Source organism: Aspergillus sydowii, assembly GCF_001890705.1.
Source record: "Aspergillus sydowii CBS 593.65 unplaced genomic scaffold ASPSYscaffold_1, whole genome shotgun sequence".
Taxonomy (NCBI): domain Eukaryota; kingdom Fungi; phylum Ascomycota; class Eurotiomycetes; order Eurotiales; family Aspergillaceae; genus Aspergillus; species Aspergillus sydowii.
In genome coordinates this window covers 2,020,611-2,047,687 of record NW_024467859.1, presented here as the reverse complement: position 1 = coordinate 2,047,687, position 27,077 = coordinate 2,020,611, and the positions used below count along the sequence as shown (strand labels likewise).

Sequence of the window (27,077 nt, the reverse complement as noted above, 5' to 3'; positions counted from 1 at the left end):
CAGGCAGGGGCCGACCTTGTTTACGTTCTCTCTCTTCTTGTACGACACTGCATTTCTTGGGCCATCCAAATACCAACCCATCGGGGCGCAGGTATTGCACTTCGATCTGCCATGATGTCGTCCCACCTTCGTACTCCCGGCCAAGACTCTCGAGTTTCGTGCGGACAGGACCTCGGACCGAATCTTTCTCTCTCACCTAAAACTTAAGGGAGTACTCGTGCGCCACCTTTGGCTATGCCCGTGGTATGCTCGGGGACATGCTCGGAGTTTCTACATGCCCAGCTTGTTTTCTTGCTGTCTTGCTTTACGGTTTTTCTTTTACCGGTGATATGGTGTAACAATATTTTTTGGGCCAAATATTCTATGCTAATATGTAATTTGTAATATCACTCTAAACTCTTATAGTTTAAATTTACTCACCACCTCGGCCGGGCAAATTTGCTTGGTTTACATGTAAAAGACATTTCTCAGGATATGAAACCAATATTAGTTAGTACCCAAGTGCACCCCAATCCCAGGCCGCAGGGTTCTTTCTAACAGTTTCTCGGCATACTTGCACCTCTTCTGGCAGTCCTTTCAAGGACCCTTCAATGGGCTGAGGAAAATATTTTCTCGCAATTTCTGTCGGCATGGGTTTGCCAGACCGGGTCCTTGGAACATCCTCTTCGTCATTCAGAATCCGGAGAAGTGTCGGAAGCTTGTATTCCTCTAAGCACGGCGAGAGGTGAGCTCGAAGCGCAGGCAATGTCAACGTCAGGTCTTTCGTTTTACAAGAAGGGTCTTTCGTTTTGCCTTCTTGTAGCTCTACTGGAATGAGATTGTTCCGCAGACGAAGAACGGCGGAAACCACCGTACCCCCAGAGGAAGCGTCCATTACAGGCACCACATAGGCGTCGGAGATAAACGGTTGATCCAGCAAGCAGGCAGTTACTTCTAGTATAGGAACTTTTAGACCACGGTATCGAATGTCTTCGATCATCAGTCAAACGGCGAGCTTTTTCTTTGGAGGGTTATTCAACGCACAGTCAGTTTTTGCTCGGCCTTCTATGAAGAAGGTACCGTCCGAGCCTCGATTCACCACATCACCCGTTCGAAAGAATCCTTCTTCGTCAATCGAATCTTTTGTAGCTTGTGGATCGTTGAGGTATCTCAACACACTTGTCAATATGCCTGGCCATAAACAAAATAAAAATAAAAAAATGAAGAGAGAGACAGCGCAGTATGTAACGTACCCAGCGAACAAAGTTGGAGATTTAATCAGCAACTCTCCATGATCTCGCCCTGATAACTTGACGGAAATACCAGGGAGTGGCTTGCCAATGGTGAAAGGAAACTTGAAGATGTTAATAACAGATAGACTGTAAACAATCGTCTAGGAAGCCTATCTGACTAACCTCTGCCGCCTCTGCGCAGTCGATATCGAATCCCAGGCAAGCAGTTCCAAGTTCTGTCGCAGCGTAAACCGAATTGAGACTCGCGCCTGTGAGTAGTCTCCGCCAGAACTTCTTCAGTGGTACAGGCACTAAGCACCCGCTACATTGAATATGCCGAATCTTGCTCATCATGTAATGATACACCTGGACTTCCCCGGCGGGAAGATGACACAGCTTTTCCTCATACTCCTTCATCATCTTGGTTAGCAAGCTAACCTGGAGACACATCATCGTGATATCGCCCTGCCGGAGACGCTCCCAGATAACGTCTGCCGCCGACCTATAGCCGAGAATTTCTGTCCTCACACCTGCCAAGACGATAGTAATGAGTATCCGGATTCCACCATGCCAGAAAACAGGCCGATGGAAGAGGAACACATCCGTAGAGTCACCGCACAGCTCTGGCTGTGCATAGAAGAAACGACGTGTATGTACCACCATCTTTGGCGGCCCGCTAGTCCCCGAGGTCAAAAGTAACAAGGCAGGGCGGTCATTTGACACTCTGAGACGACTATCTGTGCCAACGGCTAAGGGATATCGCAGTGGCTCGCGGCTGATCTCGATTTGAATAACCTCATCAAGTGATTCCATGTTCGAGACTCTTGCCTGGGTTTGTATGATTTCCATAAGCTCGGCTTTGGAAGGATCTACCAATACAGCAACAGCATTACTCTCGCTCAGCACATATGTTGCTTCTTCCGGTAAGATTTCGGGGGCTTCATTCATCATATGTCAGCTGCTGCTTCCATTTTATTTTTCATACTGCAAATACACATACTGAGGGGTATGACAGCCCCGCCAATGGCAAGAATTGCTATGCATGCCACGAGGAATTTGTAGTTGCCTTGAGCCAAAATGCCCATGCACATTCCCTCGTCCCTAAGTATCCCATTTTCATCGAAGAGACCAGGGGATAGGCGTAAATGAATTAACATCCTGACTGCATGCACATCGTGCAGCAGTTGATTATAGTCGGCTGTTATTCCATCTGCCTGCTCGTGAATGATGGTAGACTTCCCACATCGCTTCGCGGCAGCCAACAATTGAGAGAAGAAAGGGTCATCTGGAAATAACACGCAAGGTCTGGGAATCTCGTACCGTATAGGTATAGTCATACTCGCCGCCGGATCTGGGTTGTTTCTTCCTTCTGGGATAATGTGTTATCTGGAGCTGGCACCCTGGAGCTCAATCCTTTTTACTGAACAACTATAAAGCGTATCGCGCCCCAACCGAGTTTTGAGAGAAGGGATCTGCTCGACGTATCTTATGCTTCGCGATCGATCATTATTCAGATTCTGAGTGGCGTGGACTATCGATGATCGACAAGCGAGTCATGCAAGGGTCCAAGGCGAATCTGAACTGTACAGACGAAGGAGCGGTGGGAAAGGAACACGCGTTGCCTGGTTATCTAGCGGTGAACGAGTGAGGCGCTGCGAGGATCCCGATAGTTCACCTGCTAAGACAATTATAAAGAACATACTTGGACATCATAATCCAGGAAGCAAGTTGCAATATCAGACATGGGAATCTTGTTTGCCAGACACTGGAATTTTGTGCATCCAGTAACTCTGATATTCAGCTATGGAATGTACTGGGTACCACTTGGGCTGGAAAGTCGATTGGGAAACATTTTGACAAAGTAGCTATGGATGAATGATTGTATCTGCTTTTCCCCTGTTGAGGGTTGAGTCCTCGATGCGGGAGGCTGGAGTGGGTGTACTGTGAGTTTTCTGCATTATCCCACAAGAATGGCCGCTGTTTAGTTACTATCTGGATAAGTATTCCAGTGGACATCCCGCTATGGTGTTTTTAGTTTACTACTTACCCACCTTAACCTCTTCAACTACTAGATCAATCGTGATAGGTTTTTTTTTTCATGTCATTTTAGATCATTCAATGGCGTATCTACATATTCCTAGTGGCAGACTGTAATCTAGTTGCCTCCGATCTTAATAATTTGACCACCCTCCCAAGACTCTCCCGCCTCCAAAGTCTGCCATCCATTCACAGCACCCGCCTCCACGCATACCATCTTCTTGTATCCGTCATCAGGACTGAAGTCGCCCATTCCCTTTGCCTTCTCAATCCAGGGGTTCCACACGACGGCATCGTTTAGGCCTTCGCGCGTAATACTGAACAGGTCCTTCCCTGATGATATAGACGCGATAACGAGGGGAACTGAGGGGTCGAGGTCCTTGTACACGCGGTCCGTTTCAGAGCTAAACTGTATAGAGGGGGCGGATTCGGTATGAGAGCTTGCGTTTTGCACCTTGTCAATGTATGTCTTCCCCTGCAAGTTCTTGACGTGAATCTGAGAAATATCCTATCGATTCAAGCAATCCGTTAGCGACCAATCATTTCTCTTACCCACAAGGCGGAACCCGAAGAAATAAAAATTAGAACTCACCTCAATGCCAAAGTATGTATGTAGCAACACTTGAAACTCAAAGCTCTGCTCTCCCTGGTTCCGCACCTGCAGCGAAGTCCCCAGCCCCTCCGGCGAAAGCGTAACACTGTAGACTAGTCCAAACTCGTGCGGCCATTTGGATCGGAAGTCGGGGGTAAGCATTGCTGAGGACAGCCCGAAGTCCAGCTTCACGGTGTCGTCGGCGGCGGCGCTGCCGGAAGACTCGGAGGAGGACTTTCCGAGGAATTCCCAAAGGGAGGAGCGTGCGAAGCCGTGCTGGGGAAGGGCGGATGTGGCGTGGTTGTTTGGCGGTGGTGGTCCGAATACCTGTTTCGAGCGATAGTCAGTATAAATCCTGCTGCGGTGCGATTGCAGTTTCAATTGCCGTCGTCGGTCTATGAGTTGATGTGAAGGAGCTGGCACGTACAGGGAATACGACTGGGATTCCACCTCGGATCGGTTTCGATCCGTCTAGGGCAGCAGCCTCACTGAGCCATAGCTGTTCTGTACCGTTGGCTGTTTTCCAGGAGGTTACTGTCGCACCGTGGAGGCTGACGGTGACGGATTCGCCTGAGGGCAAGTTGGCTTGGACGACGTTGTTGGCAAGGGAAATTGTCGGTTGGGGCGGGGTTGCAGTTACGCCGATGGCGGCGGGCTTGTTAGAACGGTCCATTCCGGCTGGCAATTGTTTATATATTAAAGGGAATGCTAGAGAATGATGTTGGAAGGAACAAGGTGAGATAGGACGATGGAGGAAGAGAGAGGGGCAATCATGCTCAATCGATGATAGCGTCATAAAGTCATTGGTGGGGCCGTTCAGGTCCACAGATCTAGACTCCAGTGCAACCAGGGTCACAAGAGAAATATTTACAACAGAAACTCCCCCTTTGTCTTCGCAACCTGCTCGTCATAATAAGGCTGGAAAGCCAACCATCCTTTCTCGGGGCCACCAACCTGCGGCGCCGTGTATGCCGCCTCTTCCTCGTCGATGAAAATCTTCTTAAAGCCCCCCGCGGCCGCCGCATCAGCCAACAGCTGCGCGTGGCAAGTCTTATCAAGGCTAATAAACCAAAACGCGGCCTCGTCTACACTTTGTCCAACAGTCAAAAGCCCATGGTTCTGGAGAATAGCCGCCTTGCCGTTCCCCAACGCCGCGGCAATGCGCTTCCCTTCTTCACCGTCCAAGATCACACCTCGGAACTCGCGGTAGACAGCATGACTCTTGTAGAATCGCAGCGAATCTTGGGTAATCATCTCCAGTTCACGTCCGAAGCATGAAAATGCCTTCCCCGCAACGCTGTGTGCATGGCATGCAGCGTTGGCGTCCGGTCTGGCCTTGTGAATCTCAGAATGGATGGCGAAAGCCGGGAGGTTAACTGGTTCGTCGCCCTCAACGACATTACCATCTTCATCAACAAGAACAAGGTCAGACACCTTTATCAGGGAGAAGTGGGCAGAGAGGGGGTTTATCCCTGCAGGAATGGTCAGCACTTGCGTCTCTCGAAGCGCCAAAACGGAAACGCACAGAAGTGGTCTGTCAAGATAGGATCGCGCACGGAGATATGCCCTGCAACACCCTCGTCGAATCCCCGGTCTGCAAATATGCGGAATGCTGCGGCGAGGTGCTGCTTGCGATACAGCCGCTCATCCTCCAAGTTGTCGAAGTTGGGATAGCTGCGGATTTTCAGTGTCTTGCCGCTCTTGGTCTTTCCCAAAACTTGGACTTGCGGAGGCTTCTCAACCCGACTGCTCGAAGAGGGAGCAATAGACTTGGTAGGCGCGGCGACTGGTGGCTGGATATCGCTTATAGTTGTTGGAGACATTGTGTATACGGTATCGATGATATAACTACCGGGTTGATGAGTGTATGTTCAATTAGATGAATCGAAATGGTAAGCAGTCATTATTGAGTGGAGTTACGTCTATATATGTGGTATTGGATCTACTCCAACCCCGCCTTATAATGACTTGGTTCATTTTCCTGTTGGGCAAGATTCCACGGAAAAGCGTGATGCTTTTCCGACCCGAGGTTATACAAATCCGTCTCTGCCCCAGGAATATGTCCTTTCTCCTAATATTCATCATTCTATAGGAAATGTCTACTTTCTCCATGGAAAATGACACCGCTACAATGACGACAATTCCAAGTTCGTCGCCACTCGCAAAAAAGTATGTGACGCGTGCCTGCGACATTTGCAAGAAACGGAAATGCAAATGTGACGGTCTGGAGGTGCGTTGCTATTTCACTCTATAGACTATACGTACGAACGAGCTAACAGTTTTGCTTCATACCATGTTATAGATGTGCATCACTCCGACTAGGTACACTCCAATCTGCGGGTGAATCTCGGAGGTGCAAACTGACGTTGCGGAAATAGGTTGCAGCTACAACACTTCATATAAAAGAGTGAAGAGACGTAAATTGGTTTGTGGCACGGTTCTATCGCATGAGTAACCCTAACAAAGAGACAGGATGATGATAAAGTCCGAACTGGGAGGCCGCCAAGTCCGCAACAAAATGAATCCACAAGTAACAGCCCAACCGGGGCTGACGATGCTCGATTATCGACAGAGATAGAGGGAGATGCCGGTATGCTTCGATAAAAATTATCGCTACTGCCGCCGAGATACCAATATTGATGAACCCATTACTGCAGGAGACGCCAGCACTCACGCCTTCCTCAAAAGCGTCTACACTCATCTACAGTCAATGGGACAAGTCCTTCCTCGTAATCTCCATCGACCGGCGGAGGGAATCCTCGAGGGCGATTCAGCCGCATCTATATTCTTTCCGCCAGAGCGTCATCTCGCGCGTGAGTATATTGATTGTTTCTATGAGCACTCTAATGCCACGTATCGGTATATCCCGAGATCCCAAATCGAACATCTTCTGTTTGGATTCTACGCCCAGGACGAAGAATTCCTGCAGGATGATGCGAGTATGTCCGTTCTGCTTCTTGTTATGGCTGTTGGGTGAGGCTTCTGTACTCAAGCATTGATGGTGCTTCGAACTAACAGCGGCTCCTAGCTGTGTATGGCTGGCCTCCTGGCGTAACCTCGATCTAGAAGAACAAAAGTCCAAAGGGTTGGTTTTACTCCTGTCCGTCAATACCATACTTAGTATTATAGATCTCGACTGTTTAAAGCTGGGAAAGAAAGACTTGCTCAAGTGGCTACCGTATATCCACCGACCACCACCATCTTGCAAGCGCACGTACTGGAGGTAAGGAAGCAGCGCATCTTCCTTCATAGACTTAACTAATAATATCAGTGTCAGTTCTACTTAGCCCTGAATATGTTTAACACGGCTTGGGTTTCGCTAGGAAATGCTATTCGACTAGGGCAAATGGCTGGTTTCCAAAGAGCAGTCAAACAAGAGTATAGCCTGCAAGAGTGGTCACGACGCGGAATCTTTTGGTCGCTATATATGATGGATAGGTACGTAATACGGACTAGAACAATCCATATTAACGTTTGCGAAGGTATCTATCCGCAGCATTGGGTCGGCCCATGGCATTGGATGACGTCGATATCACTCTTCCCTATCCAAGACCTGGACTCGAGGAAGATCTGGGCAAGAATGAAGTTGGCTTGACGAAAGGAGTAGTGGCTCATATAAAGTAGCGCAACAATCGTCTCCGTGCCTTAGTTTCTGCTAATCCATTTATAGGCTTACCCAAATAACGGGCAAGATCCTGAAGCAGCTGTACCCAGCAGACAGACATTCCAGGTCCCAGAAGCGCGATGATATTGTAAACGATATCGAGCACGACCTTCAAATTTGGCTGGAAGAAACACCCTCCTTCTTCCACCCAGAAAGTAATGACGGAAATAAAGCCGGTGGTTATTTGGAATTTTTTGATATCCCATGGATATTCAAACGGTCAGTTGACTCGATTCACGAATCATGTAGCAATTTTTTTTTATTTATGCGCACAGACAACAACGAACTGTCCGGGCGGCATTCAACTTCACTACCATTCTTCTATACAGGGGCTATCTCCTCGATGAATTTCTGCAGCCGAATGTCCCCCGCGGTGGAATACCCCCAACCAGCCCAGCCGTTGGGAAATGCGTTGAAGCAGCTCTCCGGCTCGCATCGTTCGCCGCTGACATCGAGACGGACGAGACATACAACTCGGCATATTGGGCACGTATTCCATGGCTGATAATAACAACGAACAGCCTTCACTGACCATGCATTAGGTAACAACCCATTCCACATTCTGCGCCATCTCAATATTGACAGTGTATATGACTCTCTACAATGACCCAGATCAGCAGAGGGTCATTGAGGCAGTCCTTGAAAAGGCCATGAGAGGCCACCGGAGACTAGACAACAGCATGAACAACCAGTCACAGCGATTACTTGAAGTAATGTCTACCTTATCTTCTTTTTGTTAATCTACTAACAGGTCCAACTCCAGGAATCGAGGTCCATTGCTCAAGCTATTCAGGCTAGCCCTTCTGAATTACCATCGAGAACGCAAAGTCAGGACTTGACAGCCTTACACCTCCTTGAAGCAAGCTCCAGTATACCCGTTAACGACGAGGGCGCAGCTCTAGAGACCGACGAACAATTGGATCCAATATACAATGAACCAGGATGGGTACTTAATCAAATCTCCACGCATCTATCATCTGCCAATACTAATAAGCCCGGGAGGCTCAGGGCTACGCAAACATTCTCCACGGCGAAGGCCTAGGCGTGATCATGAACATCGGATTCGACACCTCACTGAGTCCTCTGAACAACTTCCTTCCACCGTAGATTATCGGGGCTTCCCTCCAGGGCTCTCTTCGGTTTTGGCCTCCATCAAAGCTTACTTAGACCTTCCTCGACTTCCCTAGCATTCCTCTCCACCTGTTCCCTAGACGCCATCAGAAACGTCTCTTCACTACCATACATTCCTCCAGAATTTTTCTCATCCCCAAAGATATCTTTGTACTCATTTTCCCAAAAGTACAATGCAATCCCTTCATGAAGCCTCATCAGGATAGTGGCGTCAGGATCCCCGCGACAACAAGCACACATCTGCACCTCGTTTTCGTCTGGCGGTGGAATCTTCACACTCCCGTCTTTAAGTCCATCCATGAGTTGGTCATGGCTGGCACTATAGATTTCTTCCATCGCCGGGTCGAGATCTGTATGCAAAAGTCGGGTTTTGAATGGAGCGTGTTCGCGCGTGCATCTGTCGGCGCATTTTAGGTAGATCCGGCCCAGGGTATCAAGTGTTCCGTAGCCAGTTAAGTTATTTCTTTGCTCTGTTGAGGCTTCGGTGTCGTTATTAGGCGTGTAACTGACGAGGCGCGTACCGGTTGGGGAGATGGAGGGGGTTAGGTGGGGGAGGAGGGTGTGGATGGCTTCGATCGTTGTGAGTAGTGGAAGGTTTTGGAGGGTGTTGAGGTGGGCTTGAAGGGGGGAAATTGATTCAGGGTTCTCATTTGGTTGCATGGTTGGTAATAGAGTAGCAGCGTTGATGGTGTTATTGATAGGTGGAGTTTTAATGATGGTAGCAGAGATGGAAGCTTCATTCAACCTTTATGAGTGATGGTCTGATAGGCTGCAGAAAAGTCGCAAGGCAACAATCTACTAGGTACCTACATTCTTATTCTGTCAATGCAAAAGTAAAACCCCGATATTCGCAGGCCACCACAATAATCCAGGTACGCAAAATAGCCCCAACAAATCTGGTAGGGTAGGTTAGCATTGTGATAATGTCTGTAAAAGATCGTACATCGTACCAAGTACATACCATGTATCCCAGCGGTTTGGACCATTCCCATTTCACATCAATCAACATGATAGGCCTGCAATCAACATAAAGTATTTGGTATGACCATGGATCCTCTGATGTAAAAAGGCCCAAAACCTAAGTAATCCAAAGCTGTCTTGTACTGGGAATTCTGCACTATATGGAAATATTGGAATTAGTTAGAAAACACCAAGAAGTCAAAAAAACACCTCACCTTTGGTACGTTAACAGAAACAGGAACCTAGCATCTATCACCCTCCTTGGTTGACGATGCATTGGCCGCTGTCTTCTCCTTAACCTGAGTGTCATAGCCATCAGAACGCTTCGGTTCCTGTGGTGCTTTCGGAGTTGCACTGGTCGCATCCTTCTTTTGTTGTTCATCGCGCAATACCGACTTGGTGCCATGAGGCTTCTTCCATCCCTTTGCCCGGGAAAGCCGATCAGGGCCATGGCTAAGGCTCGGGCATTTACGCTCCTGATGTCCTTTGACGTTGCATATGGGGCAGGGTCGGACCTTGGGGCACTCTGCTACGGTGTGGCCGTCTTTCTTGCAGAACACACAAAAGTCACATTGGGGGCAGGTTCTGAGAGTAACACCGCATGTGCCGCAGCGTTTACAATGGATGCGTTCTTCATTTGGGACGAATGATTTTGCCATGATGAGTGTATAAGATAGTAGTGGCTGTTGGCGTAACGGAGAGGTAAGATGCGGCGGAAGGAAGAGAGAGAGAGGGAGAGGGAGAGAGATAGAGAGAAGTTGAGGAGAGAAAGAGGATTGGAGTGTTGCAGCCTGAAAAATATTTACCAGAAGTGAAGTTTCAGTTTTCAGAGTCTTGAATTCACACCAATAGAGTCCAGAGACCAAATACAGTATGACGAAAAGCGCTTTTCCTAATCAGGGCTGTATATTCACTGTCCACGGTCCGTGCTGCCTTTGTCTATCTTGAGATACTCTTTTTGATGCGCCATGAATCTGCTGAGGTACTGACAATCTGTTTTATACTTGGACATGGAAGTATCACGGGTGGTCCAGTTTCTATACAAAGAACGAACCTCAGTGTAGATGGTTGCCTCTTTTTGCAAACGGAGGCCACTTGCACGCCGACAGTACGCAGCACTGTCAACATGGACAAGGAGGAGGTCGCACAATAAGCAGGGTCCACTTCAGCGGGATTGTACCTTAATTAGCAGAGGAATGTCGGGAGTGTGCACTATGCACACAGTATATTAAGCATGTCTTGATAAAGTTATTTTTGCGGTTAATTTAGGTATCCGTGATGGGCACTATTTACCGGTGGTCACTTGGTGAGTACTTGTCCAAGCCCTATAGACTTGAGCAATGCATGTTGAACTATATGAGGAATAAAGTATTTTCCATATGGATATCTTCGCATGGAAGACACCAAATGTCCATGGTTTTAATATTGCATGCAACGTCTAATATACTCCAAATATAACTTTATTCCTCTAAGGGCGCAAGTGTAAAACCATCAAGCATCTTAGGAGAAGCAATGCAAAATATATGCCGGACACCGAAATCAAGCACTTTGGCTAAAGTCATAAGCATTACCAAACCCCCGGTTCAAATAGCGCGACAAAGCTTCCTCCCGACTAACCCAGTCCACCGGAACCTCAAGCTTGCTCTGCCCTTGGATAGTCTCCTTCAAATCATCCGCAAACTCCAACTTCATAGGGTTCCGATACCACGGTGCAAAGTGAACTAAGCGAACATTATTAGCATTTCCTGTCCATATACTTGTTTTCGTTGGCCTGAACAACAGAAATGAGGGAAGGGGACAGAATCCATACTCATAGCCAACATAACCCTCGGAATCTCCGTCTGATTCCCAATACCCGCATGCCAAAGCCTCAAGTCCCTTACCACAATCGACCCCTTGGGCACAACAGGCTGACAAGGCGGCCGTATAGCCCGACGGGCCTCAAGCTCATCCGTCTTAATTCGTCCACTCGCCCGTTCCCCATGCAGGCCCTCCTGCACGTGCATTCCAGTATCCGTGTGTGTACCTAGCCATACCTCCGTCGAGCCATTCTCCGGCGTCATGGTAATCAATGGCACATTGATCACGCATGCGAAGGGGTGCACTGGGTGCTCGAAGTCTGCGTCAGAGTGCACAGGTTGCGACATTGGGGGTGCTGTGGCTGTTGGTGGCATTGCGGTGTTCCCGGAGCAAAACGTCCATTTTGGATAGGGACCGAGGGCTGTAGATGTTATTTGGGTGGCGATGGGGTCTATATATAACATATTAGATTGTTTTCTTTCGGGGTAGGGTGTTTAGACGAGAGGGATTTGTGGAGAGGGTTAGGTGCCACTCACTCATGAATATGTCCTTGTCAAAGTGCTCCCTAACAGGTGGTGCATCCTGCTGAATATTCCCGGGGTTGTAATTATACGGACTATCCTCCTTCCTGGCCTGGAGGGCGTAGGCGTCTTTTACCATTTTATCGTTGAGGCGGGTGAGACAGTCGTGCGGGATGACGTCCTCGACGACGACGAGACCATCGCGATGCAGGCTGCGGATTGCGATTTCGAGGTTCTGGGGTGATAGGCGTGCGTTTTGGATTTCTGGTCTTGATGGGCGGACTGAGGTTGGGTAGCTCGGTAGTTTTCCGAACTGTGTTGATAGTTGGCGGGTTTGCTTTGCAAGTCTTGTGGCGGTGTGATTCATGATGCCTAAAGGTTGAGACTATTGCAGTATTGCAATTGACTAAAGACTGGATATGTTGAAGGTTTTGAGATTTGCTATTCTTGTGAAGGCAGAGGGCGAACTGGGTACTTAAATTTACTGTTCGTCTGGTTTGCCGCTTCANTTATGGCTATCCCCGCAGCCTCGCCTTTGGGCTTCGCTTTTCGCTTTTGGTTTTGGTTTCGAGGTTCTATAGAGGTGGATAGAATACCCCACTTATTGGAATAACAATGATCCCATTGGAGTATAATGGATCAGTCCAGTCCGCTTATGGAAAGGGCTCGCCTTTCCGAGCTCGCCTTTCGTTTTTCGCTATTCCCCACTTCATGCGGGAGACTGAACGGCGAGCCATTCAAGGTCAAACAGTGTTTCCGCAGACCGGACTGCGCAAGTGGCCTTGTGAGGTTATATTATTATTAGCAGAGGTTACTCTGCTCTCGAAATAAAGCCGATTTTGAACTGGCCGATATCCCGACCGTTCGTCATCGCCGATTCTTTCCATCCCGATTCGCCCTGCGTTACATATATAAATCCCATTCATCGTTCAACATTTGCAAGCGAGGAGAGCGCTTCTGTTATGGTGGACACCGGCCACCCACTTATCTTTCCCCATCGTTTTACCTCCTCTATAATCTCGTTGCGTTTTTGAATACCTTGAAGCCAAGGGCCACCTGTTGTATATTGTGAGACTCAAAACTGAATACCCTAGCCCTGGAGGAAACTTACAGAAAGCTATGGGACCAAATGCATTAACCCATACTGGCGCGGAATCGCTTGTAAGCACCAAAGCACACACTTCAGTTGCATGGTGGTCTAGCTTTTGACGGAGGGCGTTCATGTTGTTCAGGCGTTGTAAGGTATTTAGTGGCTGTGGCAATGGCTCTGCCAGCCAAAGGATGCTCATAGCGGTGTGGTAATAATGTAGACTCGAAACTGATTATGTTAGACGGGGGTTGAATCGGTGTATACACTACACTCACCATGCCAACCTCGAAGACCCCAAATGGATGGAAAGTTGCTTTGCTTTCCCAAACCCGGGGTTTGTATTGGGTCAAAAGAGGGAGGAAGGGAGGCTTTCCAACCATCCAGCTCGGATTTCATTCTTTCCCATTCTGGGAGGCTGAGAGCCGGAGAATTTATTGATAAACACCGATTAATAGTTTTTCCAAGGAGGAATGTGACGTTATTGGCAAAGTCCGCGTCGTCTGCAGATTCCGGGGGAGCATGCTGAGACAAAGCGATCATGAGGCTCCGCTGTTCAATAAGAGCCACAGTAATATCCTCTCGCAAATAGTTCCAGAATCCTGCGCTCAGTAGATCTGAGGTAAGCTGGACGTGCCGGCTCGCCAGGAGGGAATAGCATCCTTGTAGATGACTCTGGGAGCTGACGTTCTCTGTCACCTAGAGTTAGTAATTGCCAGTCTAAGAGTCAGGTTGGTCTAACGCGTGATTATTTCGTAAGAGCGGAGGAGGCAGATGGCAGCTAGGGTTTCACCAATCGGCATCTCATCTATATTTCTAGTGAGTGAGATCAGTCGTCGGACGCTATCATAATGGTAAAACTCGGCGACATCTAGATAGCTTTCTTCTGCCAAGGTACGGTGTTGGTGAGCTGCGGCAAAAGCCAGAATAGCGCTTAGCAAGAGCGGGTTATGTCGAGCGCGGACAGGCACTACATCCTTGAAATGGCGCCTGTTGTCGTTCAGATCATACCAGCCGGCGAGCCCTTCTATGTAGTGGCGAAATATCCTCGCGACCAGGGGATCCTGCAGGGCTTGCTCGGGGTTCTGCGTGGGGTTGTATTCGTGTTGGAGGCAAGGGGCTGGAAACGAGGGACTGGATTGAGTATTAGGGGTTATGGGCGAAGTTGCTGTTTGTGTGTCGTCAATCCACCGACAGTCTCGAGAACTTCGTTGGCAGGGTGCACATGTAGGTCGGCTTCCATTGCCTTATGGGCCCGTAATTAGCAATTGGCGCGCTTTGTTAGTCTGGATCTGAACCAACATTTGATTCTTCTCGATCTGCATTGCTGGCTGGCGATTACTACAAGTCAGCAGCAATTCCGCCGAGCTGTCAAGACACTAAGGATCCATGCAGTATTGTGGAGTGACTCACCACCCTGTGTCAAGTCATGGTCAGAATTGTATTCGCGAGCAATAAACAATATATTGATCAGAAACTTACGGTTCCTCTCAAGTCGCCGCGGCATCTGCGTGTTTCGCGAGGCGTTGTTGTTCAGACCGTGTTTGATGAAGAGTGAAAGAATGTCCGGCGATTGGCGTTCGCTTTTCACAGTTGACTTTCCCCGCAAGTAATAACAAACTGCTTGGTGATTTTTAACCCCAGAACAAATTCTGCCGAACAATGCTTACAATACTGATTTTGTCTGCAGCGCTTTCCCCTGGTTATTGAGGTATAATGAAGTTACGATAGTCAGCGTCTTTCCATGAGAAAAAGGTAAAGCATGGCTGTTATTATTTTGTCCTTAACATCATACAACGGAAACGGATATACGGCAAATGATGCGGATTCCTTCTAAGTGATTCCCATGAATGGTGACAATATCATTATACACCTGGTATTCTTGTCTCCATTTGATCGCAGACTTTCTCCAGCTTAGTCCAAGGTTTCTTTGTTTAATCATCTCTAAAGCGTCCTGGTAGCTATAGAGACTGCATTTCTCGCTGTGGATCCTCCGCAATCCTTCAAGATATTATACCCTCTCGCCCTTCCGAAAGAAAACGATCGTCTTGAAAATAGAGGTTCTTCTCACATACGCCACAATGAAGCTCCTTCATCTTCCAAATGAACTTTTGCTCTGCGTCGCCGATAACCTGGAATTTACGTGGGACATCAACAGGTTGTGTCGCGTTAACAAGCGGCTTTACGATTTACTGGGAGCGTGGCTTTATCAATTCGACAGACAATATACTCGCACCTCAACGCTGCTAAGGGGAGCCGGATATGGCTTTGAGCCTATCGTACAAAAGCTGCTTGAAGATGACGTCTTTTTGAACAACATTTCTGAGAATGAATGGGGTGGACTGATTTCGGGATCAGCCTCTAGAGGCCGAACAGGATGCCTCAGATTGCTTTTGGAAGCTGAAAAACGGCTTCATCCTTCAATCGAATGGAAGCGGACTTTTTCTAGCCTAATGTTTGACGGGTTGGGTCGGGCTGCATCGAACGGACATGTGTCTACAGTCCAGCTCCTCCTGGAATATGGTGCATCCCTATTCAGGGATACGACTTTCTGCATCCAGACTTTGCGCCATATGCCGGTAGCAAAGGTGGCAACGGATTGGATCCGCCATTTTAATAGGTCCACTGATACACGGAGGCTAGCGAACATGCTATATACGCTACTTGATGGTACACTACAGCTTTACTACTATCACCCATCGGATGATTGTGTTCGGCTCATTGTTCAAGGGTTTCTTGAAATGGGTGTCGATCCAAATTCCCAAGACAGAAGAGATGCGACTGAAAGGTACAGGTTCAATCTAGACTCGGGCTACGGTTTTATTTACTATCCCGCCATTAAAGGCTTCTCTAAAACCGTGCGGTGCCTGTTGGAGAACGGTGCAGATGCTGCCCCAAAAATGGACGATGGGAGTCGCTTGAGACCCCTTTGCTTTGCAGTTGAACAGTGTGATATAGGTGTTGCGAGGTTGATGCTTAAAAAGATCAATACAAAGGAGATTATCGCTGATGGTAAAGAGATCGGACCGTTCCTATGTGTTGCAGCGGCGTGCGGCTTCCAATCACTGGTACGAGAGCTTCTGTACGGCGACTATCATACATATGCAAACCAGGAAGACCGAATATATTGGGTCGAGGAATACGACCAACAAAAAGCACTTCAGTGGGCTTCCAGATTTGGACATAAGGGAGTTGTGAAGCTCCTGCTCAATCACGGCGTCAAACCCAACTTGGAAACACTCAGTATAACAGTCCGCCACCGATCTGTACGAATTACAAAAATGCTTCTTGATGCTAATGCAGACGCTGCCTGTTTTCCAGACGGTTATATTCTCCACGATGATTGCCCGGCTTTGGGTCCTTCTCTATTCGAGCTCCTACTCAACCGACACGCTGAGCAGAATCCCGGATATGTCTCAGACCTTTCCCGAATAATGCAAAAGGTGCTCAGGAGTGGCCATATACCTCAAGCCCAGATGATCCTAGACCGAGGTTTCCGGTTGAAGGCTATCCTTGAAGACAACCCCGACGATAATGGAGGGACCATGCAAAGCCTCGATATTCTGGAATCCGCAGCATATGGTGGAGCTGCTGCGCTAAAGTTTTTGTTTGAGAACGAGTTCGAATACCCACAGAGGGACACGATGGACAATATATCAGCAATAATGATTGCCGCCACCAATTGGGATTTCGATGCACTAAAGTTTCTCCTTCATAAAGGAGTCAGGGTCCCAACTGATTATGAGCTTGTGCATACGCTCATGTTTATATTCCGGAAGTATGAAACGGAACAAACAAAAGAACTATGTGGTCTGCTACTTAGCTATGGCGCCGAATTCAACTTCACAGGCGAGATTGGTACCGACGCCCTGTTTTCCGCACTTATTTACAGATCCGAGGAGGCATTGAAGTTTTTCTTGAACCATGGCGCTAATCCCTTGTCACGAGATGAGTTTGACGGAGAACCTCTGGCCACTGCATTAAGATGGTGTTATACTCGAGGAGCCCAGATTATGTTGGACACAATGCATGACCCACCTCTTGACAGACTGAGAAAGGAGGTGTTGGGACTTAGATCAAAGGCGGCACTAGAGAGACAGTGGAACAAAGTGGGGGCTTTCTATTGCTTTGAGGTCAGAAACGGACTTCATTTACTCCCTACACCAGATCCAAATAGTATTTCAAAGCCATACCGACGCTGGCCAGAACCGCCTGGCGGCGTAGACTACGCGGCACTGGAGCGAAGCAGGATGGTACTCGGTATGGACTGGTGGTAGTGTTGCTTATGGACCAATACCTATATATTAAATTTGGGAGGCCAATGTCATTGTGTTAGCTTGTGGATAAATGATAATCAAAGATGAAGGTTGCAACCCCCTCGGTCCTCAGCCCTATCAGTGTCTGGCTTGTATAGCGGCCCACCCACACGCCCACTTATGTAATACGGAATACGGCCAAGAGAAAGTTCATCACGATTCACGACTCATGAATCCGGGGAAAGGACTATCAGTGTTCATCAAAAAATTGCAATAATTACATTATACCAATAGGGAGTGATCCCCGGTCCATCAGAAGTTCCCTGGTCCTTGATCTTGTGTCTATCAGGACAGTTCCTGTTTCCGTCGGAGTCTCGTGGAAGCCCAGCCACCGCGCCGTGCGATCAGCGCCAATAAACAGATAGGCCACCCAGCGCTCCCGTCAGCCCAGCTCCTTGCCATGGTGATGATTGCGTCTTCCTGATTTCTTCCAATTATAGTTGCATGCGGCCTGGACGCCGCCTCGCTGACAGCCGGGACTTGGCTCCTTTTCGTTGTAGCCTTGTTCGAGATGCTCGCACCTCATCCCTTTGTCTTCTCTCCTTTTCGGAGACTCCATCGAATGAATCCGCCGGGGCAGTCAGTTTCTGGCTTTCTCGCTTCCTCATTGATTCTTCTGATCCTTCGTATGCGTATATAACTTCCACTGCCTTTGTTTCATAATTATCACCCTCAGCACCAAACCGACCCACACCGACCCCCAGCTCTCAACCCAGCCGACTGCTCTTTCCGCTCGAGTCCGCCTTCTTTTCCTCTGTCTGGGTCTGGTCAGCGGGCAAAGCCTGGTTCTGTTTTCTTTTCTTTCTTTTTTTTTTTGGGACGGTTCTTGACTACACCAACCGTCCTATATGCATTGAACTGAGCATCATCGGGCTCTCGCTCTTTCTCTCTGCCGATCCTCACAGCATGCTGATTCCAATTCAGCTTCGGCAGCTCGAGCCACGTCAATCTCCCGATCCAACTGATAAAACAGACCGGAACGACAATTCTTTGCAAGGTCGTTCAGGAGGTGGAAACAATAATGCTGTCATTATCGTAAGTCGTCATTCCTCTCGGTTGTTTTTCGGATGTTTATTCAACTAACATCTCGTCGCAGGTTGCTGCCATTGTGGTATTCGTTATAGCCTTCCTTGTCGTCGTCTACTTCGTCCTGCGCGCCCTCCGACGAATGAACTGTCGGCCAAAGTACATACCAGGAAAGTTTCTCAAAGACAGGTGGATAAGATGGAATGTTGGGAGTACATACGGGCAGGTTCCGGGTGGCTCATCGTCAGATCGAGCCGCCGGTGTTACCGTAGCCCCTCAAGCCGCCGGGGAACCCTCACGGACCGACCCTAGCGCCGGAATTCGTCGCGATACCTCGATTCGGTCAATCATCTCGTTGCCTGCTTATTCCTCGACTCCAAAACCCACCGAGCAAGTCATCGCCCGGGAGGGAGAACGTGGCGGAATGGACATGGTGGTGGAATTCCCGGAGACAGCAGAAGAAGAAGAGGATCGGCGAGAAGAGATGATGGAATCTCTGTACCAGATCCGTCTGCAGCGACGGCAGGAGATTGCTGATCGTGAATCTCGACGCCGCGAGCGCCGTGAAGCTCGTCAACGAGGCGATATTCTCCGTCTTGAACAGCTCCGAGTGGCAAGCCGAGCACGAGCCAACAGTCGGGACTCTGTCAATGGAGGGGCCTCGGGCACGGCAGCCACTGCCTTGGCAGAGGCTCAAAGTCGAGGCCGTGACAGGCGAATCTCAAGCGTCAGCTACGCTGATGTAGGTTATGTTCGGCACGACGGTTCCCGCCTCCGGGCTCGTTCGCACGACTCCGATTCCCGACCTCTTTTGAACGATGCTGCTGCGATGAGCGCGGATGGCCCCGACCGCTCCTCTGGGCTTATGAGCACCCACTCTCGCGGTGAATCTTATTCTTCCGCAGCCGGCGGTTCTGACAGTGAGAGCTTAACTCCTGTACATTCTCACGGTGCTTCCTTGCATTCAGTTAATCATTCAAACGAGGAGTTTGAAGATGGGAATGTTGGTGCACGAAACATCCCACCTCCAGATTATGATAATCTAGATTGGGGGGATGCTCCGCCCTATGAGCCTTCAATATCACAGCCGAATTCCGATGGCCCGCCTCGACTACGAGAACTGACTCCGTTACCTACGATCCAAATCGACGTGGTAAGCCCAGTTGACAACGAAACCCCCACAATTCCAATTGCGCAGCAGGGAGAAGAACGTGTGCACTCGTCGACTGCCGACTCTCCTATTTCTTCTCAGGATAATACGCATTCAGCTCAAGATACTCGGCCGCGGGAACCTCCTGCCAAACCAGGCCCACGAAGCGATAATAACGCGCCAGCGGCCGGGAGGTCAGCATAGTATATGAACGCCTTATTACGAGTATGACATGCTACGACCATAATATTCCTTATATATTACATTCTCTGTCTACAATTTGCATTTCATGATGTACCTAGCAAGGCGTTTGGGTGGCACTGGTAAAGTGGGAAGACGGGCTATTTTTCGTGAAATTCGGCTGTACATATAATATAACTTCGTTTACTAGTACAAAGGTTTTTTTTGAAAAAAACAAAAAAAAAAAAAAAAACATAAATAAATAAATAAAAAAATAAAATAAATCAAACTGAAAGCTTATACTGAGTTTTGGGCCACATCAGTGTCGACAAATTGTTCAGCGGCCAATTTCTTGGCACATTTACCACATGGGGCATAAAGGCGGTGAGACTAGTTTGGCACGGGGTAAACAAACCCAGCCTCCCCATTTACTATTGTTTCGACGATCGGAATCCGCCCGACGCGCTTTTTGTTTCACGCAACCCGTATCATAGAGGCAGATACATCTTAACGCCTCGAGATCAGAAGCGGGGTTTTCCTACCTTCGGCTTCAATCTCTCGAGTATCCTTTCGAGACGAGTCCGTCGCGTCATCTACTATGTCGCGCGAAGACACAGCCAACAGCTTCGCGTCTTTTGGGTCTGATTTCGATCCAGAACACGAAGCAATTGCATCAACCAGAGAATTCGACGAGAGCCCACGACTTCCCAAGATGAACGGCGCGTCAAGGAAGCTGTCGCAGGTCGACGAAGAAGAAGAAGAACCAGATTACGTCTTCAACACTTCCACATTCGAACAATACCTACCCAATTTCTCGCCCATAGGAACATCCGAAGAGGAAGACGACAACGACATCGACGACGATATCTCTATTGAGGCAGGACGAGGCCCATCCAACCCCCCTCGTCGGCTAGAGGACTCTCGGAATTCATGGATGAGCATGGAAAACAGCGTCCGCTCTTCCTCCCCCGCTGTCAGACTCGACGTCCCCACACCCCAGAAATCAGCCATCCGCAATACGCCTCGACGTGCGGTTAGTGAGAATCTCCGAAAAGATGCGCAGCTGAGACAGGCGAGTCTCGCTCACAAGGAAAATATCGACCCCAACCCACCAAAGCCCAACCGCAAAGAACGACGAACTCTGTCTGAGATCCACGACAAGGTTCGCGATTCATATGAAGGTTCTTTCCTCGAAGATGAACGTCCAGCACCGGCTAAGTCTAGCACTGCGCGTCCCACCCGGTTTGGAAACGTGAATCTCTCGCATCAGATTGCCGATGCCGTTGAGCGAGCGTCCCAGGAAGCATATGGGAAGGATGGCCGTCGGGTGAAAGCGCGTGCATCCACCAATGCTGCAGGCGATACAGGCACTCAACAGTCTTTTCTCCTGCCCGACCTGCCTAACCTCTCAGACCTTGTCTCTGGTGTTTATGAAGATGGAACGCCGGTGTATGCACGACAACCCAAAACACGGACCACGCGGTTTGTCTCACCTCCAGCCGACGCCATAGATGCTTCCTTGAGCCGTGAACACATGCCTCTTGATGCACTTCCAATTCCAGAAGATGAGAAGGCCTTATTTGTATCCTTGAGACTTCTCCAGGACAATGTTTCCGAGCTCGAAAGGGCCAAGGGCGATGCTGAAAAGAAAATGGAAGAATTGCGCCAGGAAAATAACTTCCTGAAAGGGGGCAAATCCCGTGGTAAGCGCTACGAGCTTGAGCAGAATGACTACAAAAAGGATCGATTGATCAACGAAAATCAGAGTAAGTCTTTTTTTTAGCAAGTTTGGCTTTCGAGGCTTACCATGTTCTAGAATTGGAGTCGACGAACTTGGCACTTCAAAACAAGGTGGATCTTCTTGAGCGCAAGACCGATATACAAGAGGCGGCATTGAAAAAACTGAATAAGGAGCGTGATATGGCCGTCTCTCAACTCGGTGTGGCTTACCTTGAGTCTCAAGATCTGAAAAGTGAAAACGAAGCCCTGCAGCAGGAGGTCACAGAGCTTAAGGCTCGGTTTGCCCGGCTCTTCCCGGCGGGATCACGGACACAAGAGGAAACTGCACAGTCTGAGCAAAGCACCGCTAGCGACGCTAGTGTAGAAGACAGCCAACTCAATACCCGACGAAGCACCACCAAGGACGCGACCGCTAAAAGTACACGTTCGAAGTCGAAGAGTAGCCGCAAGGAGGATTCCAAATCCAGAGTCTCGAACCAAGTTGACAGAGAAATTTCTCGACTGGAGAGGGAACGTGCTGATGACGCACTCTTCTCGATCGAACTGCCACGAGCAAGGGAGTCATCTGGTTCGAAGAAACAAAAGGACACACGGCCTCGGGAATCCAGCTCTCAAAGCAGGAGGCAGTCGAGCAGCGGGAAACGTGTCAAGAGGGTTGTAGTGGAAGAAGTCGAGGTTACTGACCCAGTCGATACAACTGCTGAGGCAACAGGACACACCCGCAAGTCATCCGCCACAGAGCAGGACCTGACTTTGTTGAGCTTCATCGATGTGAGTGCCGTAAACTATATGACAAGGCCTATATTCTAACGGGTTGCGTGTTTAGGAACGTGAGATTGCGCAACTAAGAAAGACGCTTGAAGAGGAACGACTGGCCCGCAAACGTCGTCAATCGAACCCTGCTCCTGAGCACACTGCGGGCGAGACTGAGAACCTCACTCGCCAGAGTGCACTAAAACCTGCTCCTCGGAAGTCGTCAATGAAAGAGACAAAAGCCCCGATACCTCGACCTGCTTCCGCTCTTGGTGATGTGACTGCTACCTCGAGGGTTAGCCTACCGGAAGGGGACAGCCACCTGTCAATACCTGCTGAACGCCCAAGACGACACTCGGACCATTCGACGGCATCTGGGGCTCAGCGACGACGGCGCCGAATTGCTGAGGAGATGACATCTGCTTTCATCCTACCCGACATCACACTGCGACAAACTGACTTGGCAGAGAACGTCACCAAACTTCCCGAGTCGACCCAGCGAGTGCTCAACCGGGCCACCCAGCATAATGGAAAGAACTGTACCGTATGCAAACAGTCCATTCCTGGAGAGGGTTGTGAGCACACCAGGGACGCTGTCAAGATTCCCAAGCCCACCGCAGTCTCCGAGCGAATGCCAGAGCCGTCTGCCTACAATGAAGAACCCACCCTGCGACCTGCACAGTCGCCAGCAGTGGCCCTTGCTACCGTACTAAAGGCGTTAGAGGACGAGTTATCGCACTTGCGAATGCAGCTCATCTCCTACCAAGGCGCGTACAATAAGATGGATGCGTCTATCAGCAAACGCCAGAGAAAGGGCCTTGGCGAGAAAATTGAGAAGCTGCTGAAAGACATCGATATGAAGGCCGATCAAATATACGCACTTTATGATGTCCTTGAGGACCAGAGACATCGCGGACTGGAAATGACTGAGCAGGAGATCGAGGTGACACTCCAATCTATCGGCATTGACGCCAACCCTAAAATGGGCGATGTTACCGGCACGACCGACAAGTCTTCTCGGAAGGACGGAACAAACGGGTACGGTGTTGACGACGATGATTCAGAACTCCCATGGGAAGGGATTGAAAGCACAACGGAGATGACTGGAGGAAGTCGGCATTACTAGGTATTATTTGTTCGTTCTGTTGAATTTCTAGCCCTGCTATGCTGTTGAGTCTATTGGAGTACGGTCACTTGTTTGTTTCTTGATTGTTTTATTATTTGTTTTCATGGACGGTGTTCGGGTTGTACTTCGCATTTGTTTTTGGTATCTCGCATGGACTTGGGGAAGCGTGCGATGGCGTCAGTCTGTCCCAAAGTAGCACCATTGAGCATCAGTTATCATCCAATTAATTTTGGCTCTTCCTCGGCAATGCCGCATCATCGTACCCAGTATCCCGCAATAAAAGTTTGCTATCCCTTAGCTATCTTGTTAGGTCCTCAACGGCGTTGGTCTTGATCTCCCAGCCCGGTTTAGCGCGGCAATCCACCTGGTACCTAATCGGAGCCGATATCCGCTCTGATTCCATCTCCGTCCTTTATTTCTCCAATTTTGCCGCCCGGTTTCTCTACGGAGTACTCTTTATTTGTTTCTTTTACCAGTCTCACCACTATAATTTATCATTTTAGACTTCTCTATACAACTCGCTTAACACACCCCAAAATATAGACTTTGATGGGCGCTAGTCACCAGCATGATTCGAACCTTCACAACGGAGACCATGTAGATTCTTTCGCGACTTCGAATTTCTTCGCCAGCAACCATTCCTCTCGAACCGCTCTCTATGACGACCCTGATGATGATGCCAGAAGCGTCCGAACGGTCATCCACAACAGCAGTACCCCTCACCTCCGCCTCCTCGAGCCCGCGCCCATAACCGACGACGAACAGTGGTCAGGCGACACCAGCGATGAAGATGATCCCGTCGAAGCGCCGAGTGAAAAGCCAGTAACATGGTCCTCGCTCCCGAACAAAAGCCAACTCGCGATTCTCACAATCGCGCGCTTGTCGGAACCTCTGACACAGACGTCTCTGCAGGCGTATCTGTTCTACCAGCTGCGATCTTTCGATCCGTCGCTGCCGGAATCGACCATCGCGACGCAGGCTGGGATCCTTCAGGGCAGTTTTACGGCTGCGCAGTTTTTGACGGCAGTGCTATGGGGTCGGCTTGCTGACTCGGCGTGGATGGGTCGGAAGCGCGTGTTGTTGATTGGGTTGTTGGGGACTTGTATTTCTTGTCTTGGATTTGGGTTTTCGAGGTCTTTTGCGGCGGCGGCGGTTTTCCGGACGTTGGGTGGTGCGTTGAATAGTAATGTTGGGGTTATGAGGACTATGATTTCGGAGATTATTGAGGAGAAGAAGTGAGTGCGCCCCAGCCCGTCTGTGATCTGTCTGGTCTGTCTTGTGCTAATGAGAGGCCCAGGTACCAATCTCGAGCGTTCCTACTGTTGCCAATGTGTTTCAATATTGGTGTCATTATCGGGCCAATTCTTGGTGGGATGTTGGCGGACCCGCGCAAAAACTATCCGCAGCTTTTCGGACCTGGTTCTCTCTTTGGAGGTGAGGATGGTGTATGGTGGATGGAACGCTGGCCGTTCGCGCTTCCGAACTTGATCAGCGCTATTTTCATTTTCACGTCGTGGACAACGGTGTTTTTTGGGCTTGATGAGGTATGAGACCCCGTAATTTAACTGAACCGGCCATGCTAACCAATACTTCGCAGACTCATGAAGTTGCACGGTACAGAAGCGATTGGGGTCGGAAACTGGGACGCCGGATAGCAAGAGTAGTTCAACGCCGACGATATCGCTACTATCGCCATATATCGGACTATCCGGACGACACATCTCTATACCTCGACGAGAGCATAGCCAGCAGATCGGCCCCCTCAAGCCCTGTCCGCGCACGGATGCAACATCGCCATAAACGCCCCGGCTTCCGGCAAATCTGGACAACCAATGTCCTCTTGACCCTTCTCGCCCAATTCCTCCTCGCTTTCCACACAAGCGCATTCAACTCCCTGACCTTCATCTTCCTTCCTAACCCCCGCGCCCCAGAGGGAAGCAACCAAGGCTTTTTCCGTTTCGGCGGCGGCCTCGGCCTCCCGTCCTCCCGGGTCGGTCTCGCAACAGCGATTATTGGATTGATCGGCCTCCCTCTTCAAATATTCATATACCCGCGCGTCCAATCTCGTCTAGGAACACTGACGTCCTTCCGCACATTCCTCCCCTTCTCGCCCCTCTCGTATTCGCTAATGCCATTCCTCGTCCTCATCCCCAACTTCCCGTGGCTCGTTTGGCCTGCCTTCACAGTTGTTGTCGGGTTTCAGGTTGTCTCGCGGACGTTCTCGCTGCCCGCGGCTGTTATCCTGGTTAATAACTCCGTCACGGATGCGTCTATCCTCGGGACTGTCCATGGTGTTGCGCAGAGTATCTCGAGTGCCGCGCGCACTCTAGGCCCGCTTTTGACAGGTTGGGGATTGGGTCTCGGGCTGGAATATAACCTTGTCGGTGGTGTTTGGTGGGTATTGGCACTGGAAGCACTCCTTGGCTGGCTCCTACTTGGGACAATCTATGAGGGGAAAGGGATTGATAGGAAGAAGGATCATGAGCAGGAAGAGATTGAAGCAAGGCAAGAGAGGAGGTGAGGTGAGCCGCTCGTAGCTTGCAAGGATGGTGGGATTTATGGCACGCCCGATTATGAGACCTTGGACATGAACTGAATTTGAACATACAACATTGTGATGTGATGAGTTATCCACGCGAGATACGATATGATTTACGAAAAGGCCCGTTTAGATTTCTTTTACTAATACAGTCGATACAAAACTTCTATTTATTTATTAGCCGTAAATCCAGTCCCAATATAGACGCCAAATGCATTCGAATGCACCGCTTCAGTGTCCCAAAACAAACTACAATCTCTCTGCTTTCAATCACACTGCTGCTGCAGACAAGGTAGGAGGAGGCCGTATGAAGGCCCGAATAGCCTTCTTCGCGTCCCCCTCGTTCGCCCTCAGAAGCTCCGTCGCTTTGACCTTACTCAGATCCAGCTCGTTCACCTGCATATGCATTATTAGCCATCCATCATCATCATTATCATCACCATCATCCATAAATCCCAACAACTGAGGGTATCCATATACATGTGGATAACATACTAACAAACTAACATCCTCCCCCGCAATCTTCACCGCAGGCGCAGCCTTCTTCTTACCAACCTCCGCGCCAGCACCCTCACTCTTCCCCGCAGCCTTCGCCGATGTCTTCTGGTGACCCCCCGCCGCAATCTCCAGCCTACTCATCGCCTTACCCAGGGCCTCCTGGTCCGCTGAGGACGGTTGTTTTGCACCGGACGTCGCAGCGGGCTCGGATGTGATTTCGGTGGTGTTGAGCGAGGACAGCGCCGCGGCGGCTTTGCGGTCTTCGGCGGAGGTGGAGTTTGTGGGTTCGGTGGGGGCTGCGGAGGGGATGGGGTCGGACATTTTTGTTTAGTTGGGGTTTAGTTTGAGACTTGGAGTTGTTCTGGACCTTGGATGGTTATGGGTTGGTGGGTTTGTTAGTGAGGAGCTTGTATTTTGGTGGATTATGAGATTGAGTGAGGATGTTGGTTGTATAAAGAGAGAGGGGTCATTGTTATGAGGGGAGTGAGGGGGGTGATGTCATCATGTGATTGGGTCGTACAAATACACAGAAATCATGGGTTTTGGTTATTGAATGTATTTTAGTTTATTTATATTTTTTAGACGCCGTTTAATATGAGAAAGCCCAGGCCCATTGAAGGGTACGTGGTCGTGAGCATGCTTTATTTGGAATATAAACTGGGAGGGCGGCGCAAGATATGACTATATTTAGGTAGCTTCGTATGCGTATAGCGCTTTTCAGCTGGACCTCGTCACGTTTTGTCTTA

At 49.4% G+C, this 27,077-nt stretch overlaps 10 protein-coding genes across 10 annotated transcripts; 3 read left to right on the top strand and 7 right to left on the bottom strand.

The window, feature by feature from the left end:
- Positions 1-490: 490 nt before the first annotated feature.
- On the bottom strand, positions 491-2,548 carry ASPSYDRAFT_26039 (uncharacterized protein; the record flags this gene model as incomplete). The annotated part of the gene is made up of 4 exons (XM_040844238.1): positions 491-969; positions 1,024-1,333; positions 1,395-2,149; positions 2,212-2,548. 4 exons carry the CDS (start codon positions 2,546-2,548, stop codon positions 491-493), a joined length of 1,881 nt encoding a protein of 626 aa, XP_040707812.1.
- A 496-nt stretch (positions 2,549-3,044) lies between these two features.
- On the bottom strand, positions 3,045-4,588 carry ASPSYDRAFT_38664 (D-hexose-6-phosphate mutarotase). Its single transcript, XM_040845755.1, has 3 exons — positions 4,268-4,588; positions 3,841-4,167; positions 3,045-3,756 (listed from the first exon to the last, which is right to left on the bottom strand). Exons 1-3 carry the CDS (start codon positions 4,511-4,513, stop codon positions 3,367-3,369), a joined length of 963 nt encoding a protein of 320 aa, XP_040707811.1. The 5' UTR covers positions 4,514-4,588; the 3' UTR covers positions 3,045-3,366.
- Positions 4,356-5,879, bottom strand: ASPSYDRAFT_1155082 (class II aldolase/adducin family protein). The gene is made up of 2 exons (XM_040840013.1): positions 5,366-5,879; positions 4,356-5,312 (listed from the first exon to the last, which is right to left on the bottom strand). The coding sequence occupies exons 1-2, from the start codon at positions 5,661-5,663 to the stop codon at positions 4,708-4,710; spliced, it is 903 nt and encodes a 300-aa protein (XP_040707810.1). The 5' UTR covers positions 5,664-5,879; the 3' UTR covers positions 4,356-4,707.
- Positions 5,880-6,424: 545 nt separating this feature from the next.
- ASPSYDRAFT_84038 (fungal specific transcription factor domain-containing protein) lies at positions 6,425-8,611 on the top strand (the record flags this gene model as incomplete). The annotated part of the gene is made up of 10 exons (XM_040851299.1): positions 6,425-6,813; positions 6,869-6,925; positions 6,970-7,063; positions 7,112-7,278; positions 7,323-7,460; positions 7,511-7,723; positions 7,780-7,994; positions 8,047-8,090; positions 8,256-8,450; positions 8,507-8,611. The coding sequence occupies 10 exons, from the start codon at positions 6,425-6,427 to the stop codon at positions 8,609-8,611; spliced, it is 1,617 nt and encodes a 538-aa protein (XP_040707809.1).
- Positions 8,512-9,481, bottom strand: ASPSYDRAFT_38660 (uncharacterized protein). The gene has a single exon (XM_040845754.1). The coding sequence runs from the start codon at positions 9,293-9,295 to the stop codon at positions 8,657-8,659; it is 639 nt and encodes a 212-aa protein (XP_040707808.1). The 5' UTR covers positions 9,296-9,481; the 3' UTR covers positions 8,512-8,656.
- A 1,653-nt stretch (positions 9,482-11,134) lies between these two features.
- On the bottom strand, positions 11,135-12,283 carry ASPSYDRAFT_84035 (phytanoyl-CoA dioxygenase family protein; the record flags this gene model as incomplete). The annotated part of the gene is made up of 3 exons (XM_040851298.1): positions 11,135-11,316; positions 11,406-11,846; positions 11,932-12,283. 3 exons carry the CDS (start codon positions 12,281-12,283, stop codon positions 11,135-11,137), a joined length of 975 nt encoding a protein of 324 aa, XP_040707807.1.
- A 555-nt stretch (positions 12,284-12,838) lies between these two features.
- On the bottom strand, positions 12,839-14,510 carry ASPSYDRAFT_53596 (uncharacterized protein; the record flags this gene model as incomplete). Its single annotated transcript, XM_040848716.1, has 6 exons — positions 12,839-12,972; positions 13,028-13,234; positions 13,282-13,695; positions 13,746-14,239; positions 14,417-14,420; positions 14,486-14,510. 6 exons carry the CDS (start codon positions 14,508-14,510, stop codon positions 12,839-12,841), a joined length of 1,278 nt encoding a protein of 425 aa, XP_040707806.1.
- Positions 14,511-14,652: 142 nt separating this feature from the next.
- Positions 14,653-17,313, top strand: ASPSYDRAFT_38657 (uncharacterized protein). The gene is made up of 2 exons (XM_040845753.1): positions 14,653-17,123; positions 17,197-17,313. Exons 1-2 carry the CDS (start codon positions 15,085-15,087, stop codon positions 17,225-17,227), a joined length of 2,070 nt encoding a protein of 689 aa, XP_040707805.1. The 5' UTR covers positions 14,653-15,084; the 3' UTR covers positions 17,228-17,313.
- A 912-nt stretch (positions 17,314-18,225) lies between these two features.
- Positions 18,226-25,815, top strand: ASPSYDRAFT_53595 (uncharacterized protein; the record flags this gene model as incomplete). Its single annotated transcript, XM_040848715.1, has 8 exons — positions 18,226-18,354; positions 18,416-19,498; positions 20,196-21,441; positions 21,492-22,186; positions 22,242-23,280; positions 23,887-24,529; positions 24,592-24,838; positions 24,892-25,815. 8 exons carry the CDS (start codon positions 18,226-18,228, stop codon positions 25,813-25,815), a joined length of 6,006 nt encoding a protein of 2,001 aa, XP_040707804.1.
- Positions 25,816-26,103: 288 nt separating this feature from the next.
- On the bottom strand, positions 26,104-26,652 carry ASPSYDRAFT_84030 (huntingtin-interacting protein K; the record flags this gene model as incomplete). The annotated part of the gene is made up of 2 exons (XM_040851297.1): positions 26,104-26,229; positions 26,329-26,652. The coding sequence occupies 2 exons, from the start codon at positions 26,650-26,652 to the stop codon at positions 26,104-26,106; spliced, it is 450 nt and encodes a 149-aa protein (XP_040707803.1).
- Between the last annotated feature and the right edge of the window lie 425 nt (positions 26,653-27,077).

What these genes read in the sequence shown, in the direction of transcription:
- ASPSYDRAFT_38664 (XM_040845755.1), bottom strand. Translation starts at nt 4,513, where the DNA reads ATGGACCGTTCTAACAAGCCCGCCGCCATCGGCGTAACTGCAACCCCG. An exon ending in GAATCCCAGTCGTATTCCCT is followed by an intron (nt 4,168 to 4,267) that starts GTACGTGCCAGC and finishes CGCTCGAAACAG; the next exon opens with GTATTCGGACCACCACCGCC. An exon ending in ATACATACTTTGGCATTGAG is followed by an intron (nt 3,757 to 3,840) that starts GTGAGTTCTAAT and finishes TTGAATCGATAG; the next exon opens with GATATTTCTCAGATTCACGT.
- ASPSYDRAFT_1155082 (XM_040840013.1), bottom strand. Translation starts at nt 5,663, where the DNA reads ATGTCTCCAACAACTATAAGCGATATCCAGCCACCAGTCGCCGCGCCT. An exon ending in TATCTTGACAGACCACTTCT is followed by an intron (nt 5,313 to 5,365) that starts GTGCGTTTCCGT and finishes CCATTCCTGCAG; the next exon opens with GGATAAACCCCCTCTCTGCC.
- ASPSYDRAFT_38660 (XM_040845754.1), bottom strand. Translation starts at nt 9,295, where the DNA reads ATGCAACCAAATGAGAACCCTGAATCAATTTCCCCCCTTCAAGCCCAC.
- ASPSYDRAFT_38657 (XM_040845753.1), top strand. Translation starts at nt 15,085, where the DNA reads ATGAAGCTCCTTCATCTTCCAAATGAACTTTTGCTCTGCGTCGCCGAT. An exon ending in TGGAACAAAGTGGGGGCTTT is followed by an intron (nt 17,124 to 17,196) that starts CTATTGCTTTGA and finishes TCAAAGCCATAC; the next exon opens with CGACGCTGGCCAGAACCGCC.